General features: G+C 42.2%; 1 protein-coding gene across 1 annotated transcript in view; it reads left to right on the top strand.

The window, feature by feature from the left end:
• rnf19b (ring finger protein 19B) overlaps positions 1–13,271 on the top strand; it is a 43,071-nt gene that overhangs the window by 15,518 nt on the left and 14,282 nt on the right. Inside the window, exon 2 of the mRNA XM_085446822.1 lies at positions 5,542–6,814. Within this exon, the coding sequence (XP_085302948.1) occupies positions 6,150–6,814 (665 nt within the window). The 5' untranslated portion in view covers positions 5,542–6,149. The remainder of the gene's footprint in view (positions 1–5,541; positions 6,815–13,271) is intronic.

Below are 13,271 nucleotides of genomic sequence, written 5' to 3'. Positions count from 1 at the left end.
ATGTTTTTTCCACACTGACTCATCATCTGTTTGTGTCGTCATTCAAAGGAGCTGCGTATTGATTTTCACGTAATGGTTAAATTAATGTGTATTAGTAAGTAGCCTTTTTGCTCAATTATAGCAAAATAACAGGCACGATTATAATCATTATTTTCTAATTCTGTAATTGTTTAACACAATTAGAAGAAAAGGAGCACTGTTTTGTTAAGTGTAACTGTAAATAACCAAATACATGGTGCCTCAAAGCACTGCAAACACACACAAATACACTTTCTGTTCCTTTAAACGCTATTGAACTTTCACACACACTCAGTCACTCTGATGGATGCATTGGGGGCAGATTGGGGTTTACTAACTTTCCCAAAGACTTATCGACAAGACCAATCATAACGCCAACCTGCCGACTGGAAAACACCCGACTCTACCGTCTGTGCCAAAAAAATGAAGTAATAACGCATTATTGGGAAGTGATTTAGGAGAACAACAAGTGATCGCTTTATCTCAATTATCCTGTTTTAATAATCTGTGGAAGCCAAAATTGTGTGAAATTTAAATGAGAATAAATGCACATTCCTCAATCCCTAATATGTAACTGTGTCGCCTAATAGAATATTATAAACAGAAAATGTTATAATTATAGATTTTATAGTATAAGTTGTGCCTGCCTGCTGGGGGGGAGGGCACGAAAACCATGCAGGCTCGTAAGCAGAGACTTTGCATAAAAAATGCAACAAGTGCACACGCACCCCAGGCAGCAATCTTTAAGAGTATAACAGGAACGAGCGCTGCGTTGCGGTGTCTCCAGCCATCCGTGTCCACGTCTGCATTAGAGGATAATCTAGGCGTTACTTTACAAACAAACAAGTTTGTGACACATTGTTCTTTCTTCGTACCTCTCAACAGAATCGTTTTCGTTTTCTCGCTGTTTGAATGTAAAACCAGTTTGATTCCAGTTCCAGCAGCCCTGATCACTGGGCCAAATGGGAACCCTGCATTGGAGGATGAAAACACACATTTAGAGGAAAAAAAACAGCGTGTGAAGCTCAGGCTGCCGCAGAGGAGAGGGCTCTTACACGCAGAGCTGCTGGGGGTGTATATTTAGAAACTGCTGGCTTTTTATATACATCTCCACAAAGACCCAGTTTGACCCAGAGAAGATGGCGAGTGATGAACCGCCATGCTCGCTTTCAGCAGATATTTATTTTTGTTAGCACACTGCGTGTAGGTATGTGTTAAAAATGCACATAAAAGTTTAATGATGTACTTTGATAGTAGATATCCTCCTTTGGTTTTGGTTTCTGACTACAGCTCAGAAGTATTTTCCTCCTCTTCCTGCAGCTTGCAGTTTGTTAGAATTTGGTTTTTGAGGTAATTCTTCTGGCCGAACGTGTGTGCTTCTTGTTGCATTGTTTCTTCCTTTGATAAAACAACAGTGCGTGACATTTAGGCTTTTATAGTGACTGCTCTCAGAGTGATTGGTGCTGACAGGCGAGGCCAGTTCAGATCATATCAGATTAAACCAAAAATTGGTTTCCGCACCTGTTTCGTCATCTGGACATGGAGGTTTACTTTGTCTACAATAAAGCTGGCCAGACTTTATTTTTCATTTCTTGGAAAAATGTCTGAGGAGTGTTTTTCTTCAGTGTTTGAGAGAATCACAGTGAATCATCAGATTGGCTGTGGAACTGAAAGTTACTGTGAAGGTTATGGTTTCGTTGATAATGAATGCACTTGCTGCAGAGAAGGCTTAAAATAGCTCCAATGTCCAAACATACTGAAGGAAATCAAATGAATCCCTCATATGCACTTTGAAACCGACCTTTTCTTTCCTTTTCCATTACCATGTAATTTTTTTTTTCTTTATAGTTCATGCTTTGAACTATAAAGCTCTGCAGACATTTACCGGTTTGATAACTTCATAGCTAGTTTCTCATTTTATTGTTTTATTCCTTGTTTGTTATTCAAAAAACTCCCACCATGACAGTTTACATTTGACTTTCTCAGTTATTTACCGTTAAAGCCTCCACAGTCCTCTGGTTAATGCACACCTGTATTTTTTACATATTTTAGTACTGGATTTGAACAAGGACACTCATTGACCTTAACCTATCTTATAGTACCGTTTTATTTCCCTAAATATAAAACCAGTATAACAGCTGCAGTAACAGATTATGAGGAAGTCATCTAAATAAATAAAACAGTGTTTTAGCACCACTGTATCCACTCTGTGACTGAATGAATGTGCACTGCAAATTTGTAGAAACATTGAATATTTAAAAGGTTTTCAACTCTTGTAACACTTAAGCATTTACACCATAATTATCAGTTATTTCATCACTTTCATTACATGTATGTGGACATTTTTGTAAAAGCCTGGCATACATGTGACCTCCAACTCTCTGTTAACAGTTTACTCTTGGAGTCAGATTTTTTTACCTTTACTTAACTTGGAAACAGAGATTCAGGATCTCTTTTCCTAAAGTGTCCTGAGCCAGAATAAGAGAGCTAGGAAGCTGATTGGTTGATGCTCCGAGCTGTTGGTCAGACTGTTTGACTATATAAGTTTCTTTACAAGAAAAAATATGTAAGAGGTTTGCAAAACTGCTGAGGTTCACCTTCAGTCTGTGTCGGTCATGCGTGCCAGTATCAGAAAGTCCACGCCACGTCTAATAATAATCATTAACATTTGATCTGTTTTGACTATAAAATGTAACCACTAAACTTTAGAATTGTTTATATCTTTAACAAAACATATTTAAATGATTTTGGGTTTTTTTTAAAAAGCTTTTTGCATTTAAAATGCAGATACAATACAGGCCCGTATAATCAGTTGTGTTTTGCTTATGACCTGGAAACTCTGGGATCAGACCTTTCAGCTTAGCCCGGAGGAGCAGCTCCACAGACACGTCCCTCAGCCAGTCTGCTGAGCTGTGATTGATCAGCTTATCTGCTGCTCACGTGACTCCTGCGTCACACTCTTCCCACAGAGAACCACAGGTTTCAATATCCTGAACGGTGTGATGTTTACTGGGTCAACATATAGTGCATGTAAGCGTGTGTGCATGGGTCTATGTGTGTGTTAAAAGCTTATAAACTGGTGTTCATAATCACATTTGTTAACGCTAAGGCAATCAGAGATGCCGGTCAGCCATTTGCTGATAACAGAGAGAAAACCAATAAATGTCTGCACTGCTGAGGAGGAAGTGTGACCGTGCTTCCTGAGTCTTTTTAATTCACTTTATTGTCTGTTCCATTATCTCTAATGCCACATGACATTTCCAACCATGCCCAGCTCCATGGAGCTCATGGAGAGCTTCCAGGAGCTTTTAGTAGTTACAGAGAAACGCGTAGAAACACACAAATAAATCTGCAACGTGATAACACATCCAAGCTCACACAGCCTGCAATTGTAGTGAGAACATAATTACAATGGGTGTATTCAGATGGTGGTGTATGCTCACTTGTGTGTGTGTGCGCCTTGAACATAATTATCACGTTTAAGGTTGCGGCAGTTATTCAGACATATAGGTGATTAGATTGTGAGCTAGTGTATGTTCATTTACGGGTTTGAGTGTGACATTGTATACATGTTGTGTTTCTTTAATAGGCTTGTGGGGAGTTTTATGAGTTTGCATATCTGTGTTTTCCATAGACTGTACGCAAAAGATGGAAATACCCATCATGACAGCTCACGTTTTTTTTGGAAACCTCAGTATTAACATTTTGCTCAGTGCCAGAAGAGCTGGAAGTGATAATATTTAAGACAGTGAAGTGCTAAGTTACCACCTAATGCTAGCGAGGTTGTTTAGCAAGCTGATTTTATAAACTATATGAGTGCAAATCAGAGGGTTTTTTTTCACCTATGTGCAAAAAAAGAAATAAAAAATCTAAGTCAGAGAACTACATAACAAAACAGCACATCATACATGATGAGAAATGCGATGGTCGTTGCAGATAGATAAATACAGCCCTTTAAAATGTACCGGTTTTCTTTTTCCTGTTGGGAATGGAGGGGGAGGGGCTATAGCATAATTCAGGCTCAGCAGACATCGTCAGAAGCTGTTTTGCTAGTTACTAGATTGTTATCGATGTCAACGGACTTTAGTATTGCAAAAAAACGTATTGTCTGTTGATCCAAGGACACTAGACCTGTTACTTGCAATATGTTTTCTTTTTTCTACATGAACAAAATGCTAATAAAAAGATCTATTTTAAAAAAGTTCCAGAGAAATCAGAGAGTTTTTGTCACTCGTTCTGTTTATAGACAGAAAAGTATTTAAATCCAATTTTTCCAAGCTCAGTGTAAACGAGAGGTATAGCTACCATTACAAACTCCTGCGACCTGAATCAATCCAGAAGAGGAGGGATTCTCTGTCTGTCGGTCAAGGCAGCCGTGCCACTAATTTTAAGCCTGAACACATTTTAATTGGCTGTGTTTAAAAAAAATTCACCGTTATTATGAAGGAAGAATCTAGTCTTAGAGCCCAAAAAGGCCGTAAACATGTTTGTTTCCGCATCGATCACGGGAGACACGGGGAATTAATTCGTTTTTAGATGCCTCAAGTGGCCACTAGAGGAACTTCACGTGTAATCACTTCCATTCTGCTTTCATTTCTCAACCCTCCAGTTTGCCAATCTTTGTGTTGGATTTTATTGGGTGTAAAACTGTTTACCTGTGTGTTGGTATATACTGCAGTTACATTACTACTCTGCGTGTTTGTGTGCATGCGTTATTATCATTTTTCATTTATAGTGTGTGTGTGTGTGTTGTTGTTTTACAAGACTGAACATGTGAGTCCATGCTTTTTCATATCTGATGTTTAAGTATGAGTGTGTGTGTGTTTGTATATGTCTTTAGACAATAGGAAAAATTTACTTGTTTATGTCTGCCTGTGTGTAGTCTGAATGCATACGTGTTTCAACGTGTATTTGTACCTGCATTACAGCTAAAAAACATCTTTTGAGTGTGTGTGCCCGCGCGCAATCACATGTGTCTCGATGTGAATCCATTTAGCAGTTCATGCTCAGCTGCGTGTGTGTTTCTGTGTGTGCGTACATAAGTGCCAGAGCCACAGAGTGGGTCGCTGTTTGCCTCGCTCATAGTGAGCATTGCCATGGCAACGGCACTAGCAGCGCAGTGTGAAGTGGAGGAAGAGCTTGCGATGCTCAGCGTGATGGAGAGCGATAGAGAGACTGGTTTCACAAGGACACACCATTGGCCGGGCTGGATGATGATGTCATGGATTTAATTGGTGGCTTAACTCATCCAGATGTGTCCTGTTTAACCTCTCAATTATGGTTACTTAACACATACAGAAAAACATTTGATTTCATTAATGTGCGTGTGTGTGTTTGTGGGTTTAAATGTAATTAGCACAGATAGATACTCGGTTCAGATTATCTAAGGAGTTAATGATCAGATCGAAACCCAGGAAGAGCAAAGCAGAGTCACAGAGACGGGGGGGGGGCGGGGGGAAGAGAGGTGTGTGTCATACTGAGCATGCTCTTTGTACTAACTTCCTGCTCTCTTCTTCCTGACAGAAAAAGAGCGTTCAGAGAAGCCGGTGCTCAACAAGAAGCAGAGGAGGGTGAACGGAGGAGACGCTCTGAATACAGCTCAAGAGAATCGGATGAAAACGGAGGAATTATTTCAACATTTGGACTGAGTCAGGCTCCCTGGATTCTTCTCTTATCTTTTTTTTTGCCCTGTCTGTTTTTGTTGGAGAGCAATTGATTGAAACTGACATTAATCTTTTGAGAGTCACACTAAAGTCAGACCTTAACATCTGCCTAAAAGATGAAAGGCTGGAGGCTTTTTTCTCTTCGCGAGTGCTTTGACTGCCAAGTTTGAAAAGTACTGTGGGAATCTAAGTGGATTTTTTTTTTCACTTTTCATATTCTGTTGTGGTTATCTGTTATCTCAGTCTCTATTTTGCTGATAAGGTTTTGTTTCCAATCAAACAAAAAAGAGGAGGGAGACTGTTTCTCAAGTTTCTCAGCCTCAAACCGGAGTAGCATTTGCATTCCAGTTTGGCTTCACAAGTGGACAAATCCACCCTTGTGTGTCTGATAGAGTGTGTGTTTGAGTAGTTCAGAGTCCCTCGGTACAAGGGGACAATAACCGACCCTGTCTGTCTCTTCGAGGAAAAATGGGATCAGAAAAGGACTCAGAGTCACCTCACTCCTCAGTTAGTGGCGTTCCCAACCCTAAGTGCCGTGCGCCAGGCAAGCGCCCGGGCCGCATCTCCTTCCACAGCCTCTTCCACGGTAAACGGAGCTCTCGGGGAACCAGGGCCCCCAAAGGAGGAGCGGCCACCCCTTTATCTCATCATCACCACACGCAACAACAGCTGCATCCTTCCGCCTTGAGTTCTGCAGCTGCTGCAGCTGCTGCTAACCCCACCACAACCACCACGGCCACAACCGCCACGACCCCCCAGGATGCAGCCTCCGGCACCCCCTCAAAGCCACTCTCCTCCAGCCAGCCGTCTCTGGGTGGAGGCGCTTCCTCCGGGGAGACCAATCTCCTGGAGTGTCCCCTGTGCCTGGTGCGTCAGCCTGCTGACCAGCTCCCCGAGCTGCTGGGCTGCAGCCACCGATCCTGCCTCTGCTGCCTGCGCCAGTACCTCCGCATTGAAATCACAGAGAGCCGAGTCCAGCTCAGCTGCCCCGAGTGTGCCGAGAGGCTGGCCCCGCGGCAGGTGGCCGACATCTTGGATGATGCGGCCCTGATGGAGAAGTATGAGGAATTCCTACTGAGGAGGTGCCTCGCTTCTGATCCGGATTGCCGATGGTGCCCGGCGCCCGACTGCGGGTAAGAGCCTGCAAATTGTGTTTTCAGCCCCGTCTCACTGATAAAATCTGCATTTTTGCTCTGATGCTGCTGCTTGGTTCCACTTCTGGGTGCTTTTGTTTGACTGTTCATGTGATATTATCACCAGTTTCCTGCCTCTTTCACTTCATGAGCTCTATGTTCTTGTCGTAGACGGAAAAAATATCAGAAAATTGGTGACATAGTTAAGTGGCCTATTTTCTCTCTTGAATAAGCAAAAACCCAAAATATTTGTACAGTCATAAAGAAGCAGGGATCTTTAAACTGGGAATCAAAAACCAACAAATTAACAACCACAGTTTTCACTTATTAGTAAGTGGTTACCATTAATGCTCTGTCCCTCAACTAATCGCTCAGTCATGGTATTTTTTCAGCTATATGTCATTGTGGGTCACTGTGCCATCCTTTATAGTAAAATGCACCACGTTCTCCTGCCAGGCAGTCAAATACTACTGTCCTACAGATATGCATGACTTGTTTTTTGCTGTCACTGTCTGCAGCCCACATATAACGGTCCCTTTTGACAGAATAAAGTCCACATTGTAAAACCGGAGGAGTGGCAATAACATAACACCCAACTTTGTCAACCCGGAGACCACAATTTGCATCTAGTTTGGGACTTTTTTCCACTTTGCACACAAGTATCGTTTGTACTCGCTGTACTGTTATGTTTAGGCACTAAAATCTACTTGGTTAGGATGAGAAGAAGCTGAGTTTTGCGTTCAAATGGATTTCTTAATGACATAATAGTGTTTTTAATGTTAGGAAATGGGAGTATGAGATGTAAAGCACTACTGTGATAACCCGGAGTGTGGCAGCACAGATGGCAAAGGATACCATGCGTATATCTCTGATACCAGTGGAAAGAAAAATGGGTTGGAAAACCAACATTTATAGCACTGAATGAATGAATGACTCTTCTAATGGTTAGACTGAGCAGTTACAGTAAGGTGAAATTCCGGCTTCAGTTTCAGCTTTGTTTCCGTCTTCCTGTTTATGTAATATTATCAAGTTATCTGATTGGGGGATTAAGGCGATTATACAAATCAAGCTTTAGAGCCCTGGTCCGTTTGTGGTAAAGTCTGTGCGGCCTTTGGGGGAATTCACATTGCGTAATTTATAAAAAACAAACAAAGTCAGAGTGAGAAAGAGAAACTAGACTACGAGGCTGTGAGTGAGACTCAAAGTGAAAATGTAGTGAAGCCAGAGGCACTTCAGTTTACTGGTGAAGGTGCTTGAGTAATGCCAGAAGTCATTTTATATCTGAAAGAGAATAAATTGAAGATCAGTTTCTCCAAAGCTGGAAGCATAACGAAACTTAGGGAGTTTCAAGTTAACGTCTGGTTTTGAATGAAGAAGTCATCAGATAAGCATACATAAATATTAGTACGTTAGCATCTCCAACGAAAGGATTTCCGCTATAATTACCGGCCAACAGCTGACGTGCGAGATTGCCCAGTCGGTTACTGTTAAACGTTATTTGCTCACTCTTTCTTCTGCAATTTCAGATAAAGGGTGTTACTTCAGATTTCACGTCAGTTTTCTGTCTGGGTTAAACTAAACAGGAACTGCTTTGAGCCGACCAGTTTGAGGGAGAAGGAAAGACGCAGAGCGAGGGCTCAAATTTCAAAGTAGAGGAGAAGCTGTAAGTGGGTCAGAGGCCTGAGAGGTGGCCCTGTGGTCAGAGGAGGGGAGCGTCAGATGGGTTTAGAGGTAGCGTCGTTGCTCTGGTTAGGTTTCTGGAACAAATGAGAGGCGTTTGTTTCATCATAGAAAGCAGGAGTGATTCATTGTGTTTGTGTTTGTGTGCGTGAGTGCGTGTCTGTGTATGTGGGAAGACAGAACGCAGATTTTCAGTGATATTCTTCTGCTTTGGTTTTGTATAGTAACACAGGTATTGTTACAGAGGGAAGCCAAAGCTATATAAATCTCTGATTATATGGGCCTTTATGTGCATTTGTTTCTCTTTGGTTTTTGTTTATTAGTTACTGATTTTTGTCCCAATAAATGAAGATTTGGCACAATCTAAAAACAAAATGCAGTATTTTCACTCTTGTATTCATTTCAGTAGCTTTAGAAAGTCTGTGGGCTGTGAAAGTACAGCCGTGCATGGGAGTCATGAGTCATTTATATAAAACGAGTTTATTCTTTTGAAGGCAGAAATATTACATTTGTAACGATGAGGCATCTCGTGCTACGATTAATACTTTTTTAATGTCCTTTTTTAGTTTGCAAATGCACATAATCTGTGTGTTTACGTGCATAAAGTTCAAGTATAGCATTGTTTCAAAGAGGTAAAATAATCAAGGATTAATGGCATATGTAAACTTCTTTTTCCAATTTTTTAAAAGTAGATTTTAAGCAGTTGCATGCACTTTCATCCAGACTTTGCAGCTTTTAGAGCAGTATGTGGTGGATTATATTATCAAGCACTTGTATCACCTCTGGTTATAATAAATATTCAAGGAAAGTTTTATCAGCCAAATGAAACACCGCTGCTTTGTGGGGAATTAATTGCTTTATAATTATATCGTGTCACAGCTCTGCTGTCACATCTTCTTCACTTCAGGTTTTCAAAGCACCTTGTTTGCTCAACTCTGAGCCTGAATCCATGAGTGGGATGGTTTTACTCTCTATGGGGATGTAAATAAACCTCAACGGGCATTTTTTGATCGATATTGCAAATGTCTTTTTAAGCAGAGCTCTTTAATGAGTCTCCTGGCTCCCTCTGGGTCTGTTTGAAACATGCCTCTCCTGTTAGCTTAACCTGTTCAAACTGTGTCTCTGAAAGTAAAGGAGAGGCTGATGTCTCCTGTAGAAGACCTGCATAGACCTGTTAGTATCTCTGGATGCAGACAGCTGTGACAGAACACTTTGGCCTGCCCTGGTGGAAAAAAGAACAGCAGGAGCTAACGGAGGTTGGGACAGACGTAATTTAGTCCAGTTTGCTGGTAAAAATAAACCAAAACCAAAGTGTGTGTGTGTGTGTATTACCAGTATCACTAAAGGAGAGGTCGACTGCTGCTGACCTACATATTTACAGGGACAGTCCGCTGTCTGACGGCAGCAGTGACTCAGCCTCTTCTTTACATCAGACGAGATCAAATTGTTATTCACCACAAACAAGCAGGGCTGGAGAGAGGGGAGAAAGCAGCGCACACCCACACACACACACACATGCAAACACACACCTGAGAGATAAAGGCAGTTTCAGACTGTTGCTCACTGGAGACGAGGCGTCAACCGAAAACGGTCAAAAAAAAAAGTGTGAAGTTCTTGAACGTAGCTGTTAATCGAGTGTTTATAACTGAGAATGGGCACCGTGTGTGTGAGAGAGAGTTTACGTCTTCAGGGAAAGTTATGTAAATGTGACCTGGTTTTTCTATCTTATCTTTTTCTCTATTGGACATTTGATCGGAGTTAACGGTCTAAGTGACAAGTGAACAAATAATCAGTGTGGATTGTGTAAATTATGCACCGTTACCCTCGTCAAAAGGGACAGTTGTTTGCAGCTAACACTTTCACAACCTCCCTCACTCCCCTGCAGGTGAGTAAAATGCTGGTAAATGTCACCATTGTGGTTAGAAGACCAACAAAGGAAAAAAAAAAAGAGCTTTCACTTTCGCTCTTCTCTTGGGCTAGAGGGGATTTTTCCATTTTGTCTTTCTGAACTATTAAGGTAGTAAAACTAACTGCACTGATCAATACTTGCAAATGAAAGTGCATCAGATGACAGCGTGTAACAGGAAGGAGTATCAGTAGAGAAATTATAAGCCTACCCTGAATTTCTCCTCTCCTCTGAAGTGTTTCGGCAGCTTTAATGGAGCACTGATTTAACATCTTTTAATATCTTCTGTCTCGCAGCTCTCATCAGTGACGCTTTTGGCTGCGGGAGGCAGATGTTTGAGACAAACTTTTCTCGTTAGCGCGGGGAAACAGTGGTATATTTAGCAGCGAAGGAGCCAGATGTTTACCTCAGGAGGAATGGCATATAAATAGATGACTGTTTATAAGGTGTGCGAGTGTCGCGTGTGCAGCTTGCTCTGCTGCCCTAATGTGGGCAGACCAGTCTTTACTGCTTTCAGTCTGTTTGTGTGATGAGCTTCGCGATGAAGCCGGGAGTTACAGAGAAAAACACCAGATAATTACTGTGTTTTTAAGCCTATCGCACAATCTTGAAAGACGCTGTTGTCCTGAGGTGATGGAAAAGCTAAAAACCTCAAAATATCATAACACAGATAAGCATCAGGTATCAGGGGAACTTTAATAATCCTCACAGGGAAATTGTTTTGTCACAGTTTTAACATTTTAGCTTGAATTCTAGGTATGCTTTTAGTCATCATTAGTGACTTAAAGGCTTATTTGGGAAATGTAGGAGTTTTGTGTGGGTGCCATCCACAGACCGTGTGAAAAGTGGTTGCAACGAGGAAGTGACTTAAACCTGCACAATAAGAACAAGAAAGCATGCTGTGCTGAAGTCTCTTGAAAAATAACCCTACTTCTCACTCGATCTGTGACCTGTGTAAACACTTTCCTGATAGGTTTATGGTCTGAAGCCCTTATAAGCATGGTGCGATGTTAATTTAAAAAATGATGGTCCCATTTACAAAGCCGGGTACGCTTTCCTTTCTTAGGCGGATCCATCCTCCAGTGTCAGGTCCGGTTAATAAACTCCAAGATGGGGGTGACTATAATGCTGATGTTGAAGCTTTAAAATCAGTGGGTGATGTCATGGTGGCTACACCCGTCTGTTACACACAGTCTGTGGTTTTGAGTGAATCTTTTTTATTTTTAAATAACCGTCATATCACAGTGGGATACCTCTGACCCGCTCTTCTTATCTGGCCAATGAGGTCCCGACCCGTCTGATTGTCGGACCTCAGCATCCAGTGAGAACAAAGACTGTCCCTGGCTGTCAGTTGCCATGGTGACTATCGATGCGGCATAAAAGGAGCGTTGCCAAGGGTAACAGGAGTTGGGACTTAATTAAACCGATCAATACATAGTCGCCGGACTGAATTTCTGTGCCTTCGTCTCGGACTGAGATGTAACGAACACTCGTGTTTTTCGTGTATCTGTGTGAGTCAGACTGATGAGCCATGACTTCATGCTGGTGTCGGTTTATCCCGGTTCCTGCTGTGCATGTGTCTGCGTGTGTGGTTAAGGGTTTCACTCCCAGGTGGTTCCCATTGAAGCCGAACACTGACAGGAGTGTCTGAGCACGTTTCCTTTCAGCATGTTAGCACTCCTATGACTCCCCCGCTTCTCCTCCCTCTCTTCCTCTGTTTCCGTCATGTGTTATTACAGATTTACATCTCAGCTCGTGATCTTACATGCCCCCTTTAACCTATCTCACGTCTCCTTTTTGTTTTACTTATTTTTGTCCCATTCTGTCTGTGGTTTCCCCCCAACCCCACCCAACCATTTTCCACCCTGGAAACATGAGTCCTGATTCGCTGACTGCGCTGCATCAGAATACACCAATAAAAAGCTGGCGTGGCATCTGTCCCATAAATGAAATTGCACTTTGTGCCACAGCCTGTCCAGAGTTAGCCAGAAAAAGAGCAGTTTTGCAGGCTTGTTTGAGTCAAGGACAGGTTCAGACTTGTGCTGTATTTAGCAGTTAAAGCACCAGATGTTTACCCGAAGACAAATTACTTGTAAAAAGAAACGCTTTATAGGCCGTGCACACACGCTCGCTGTGTTCAAAAGCTTTGGTGATGCTCTGCCTTCTACTGTAGCGCCATCATAAGGTTAATATTTCTCATTTTAGGAAAAATCACAAGCCTCAAGCTACTAAAAAAATCCGCACAACGCCTTTCTTTTGTAATCTAGTGCCAAAATGTAGTTTATCATCCAGAGTTCATATTACCTCTGTACATGTGCCTTTCATGTACTGATAGGCAACAAAGTAACTTGCCACTGCAATTTTAGCCTGTTGCAATGGGTCTGTGGTGTGCAGGTTAATACACTTCCCTTACACGTGAAAGTTCCCTGGGAGGAGAGTATACTCCTGGTGCCGGATGCAAGCCTGGATAAATAGGAGCGTGCTGTCTGGAAGTGCCAAATGTAAACATGCGTCCATCTGCTGTGGTGACCCCTGCAAATAAGCGAGCAACCTTACTTCCTTCACTAATGTGAGCAAGTCTAAAGCTAGTTCAAGCAGTCAACTCAAGCGGCATAGCTTTGAACACACTCACTCTCCTCACATCAAATATCAAAACACACCTCTGGGCCGGCACAGCGGTTAGCACTGTTGCATTACAGGAAGACAATTCCTAGCTCAAACCTCCAGGTCTTTCCTTGTGGAGTTTGCACATTCTTGCTGAGCCTACGTGGGTTTCCTCCTGGTACTTCCTCCCACAGTCCGAACACTTGCATGTTGATTTCAAACAGTCTGTGGGTGTGAGCTAGATGACGTATTTCAAGAGCTGTGCGA

The sequence above is a fragment of the Copadichromis virginalis genome, linkage group LG22 (assembly GCF_057382275.1).
Source record: "Copadichromis virginalis isolate Kocher_CV1m ecotype Utaka linkage group LG22, C_Virginalis_male_GT1.1, whole genome shotgun sequence".
Classification (NCBI taxonomy): domain Eukaryota; kingdom Metazoa; phylum Chordata; class Actinopteri; order Cichliformes; family Cichlidae; genus Copadichromis; species Copadichromis virginalis.
Note: the sequence above shows the minus strand (reverse complement) of the source record. Positions and strands in the feature narration are given on the sequence as shown.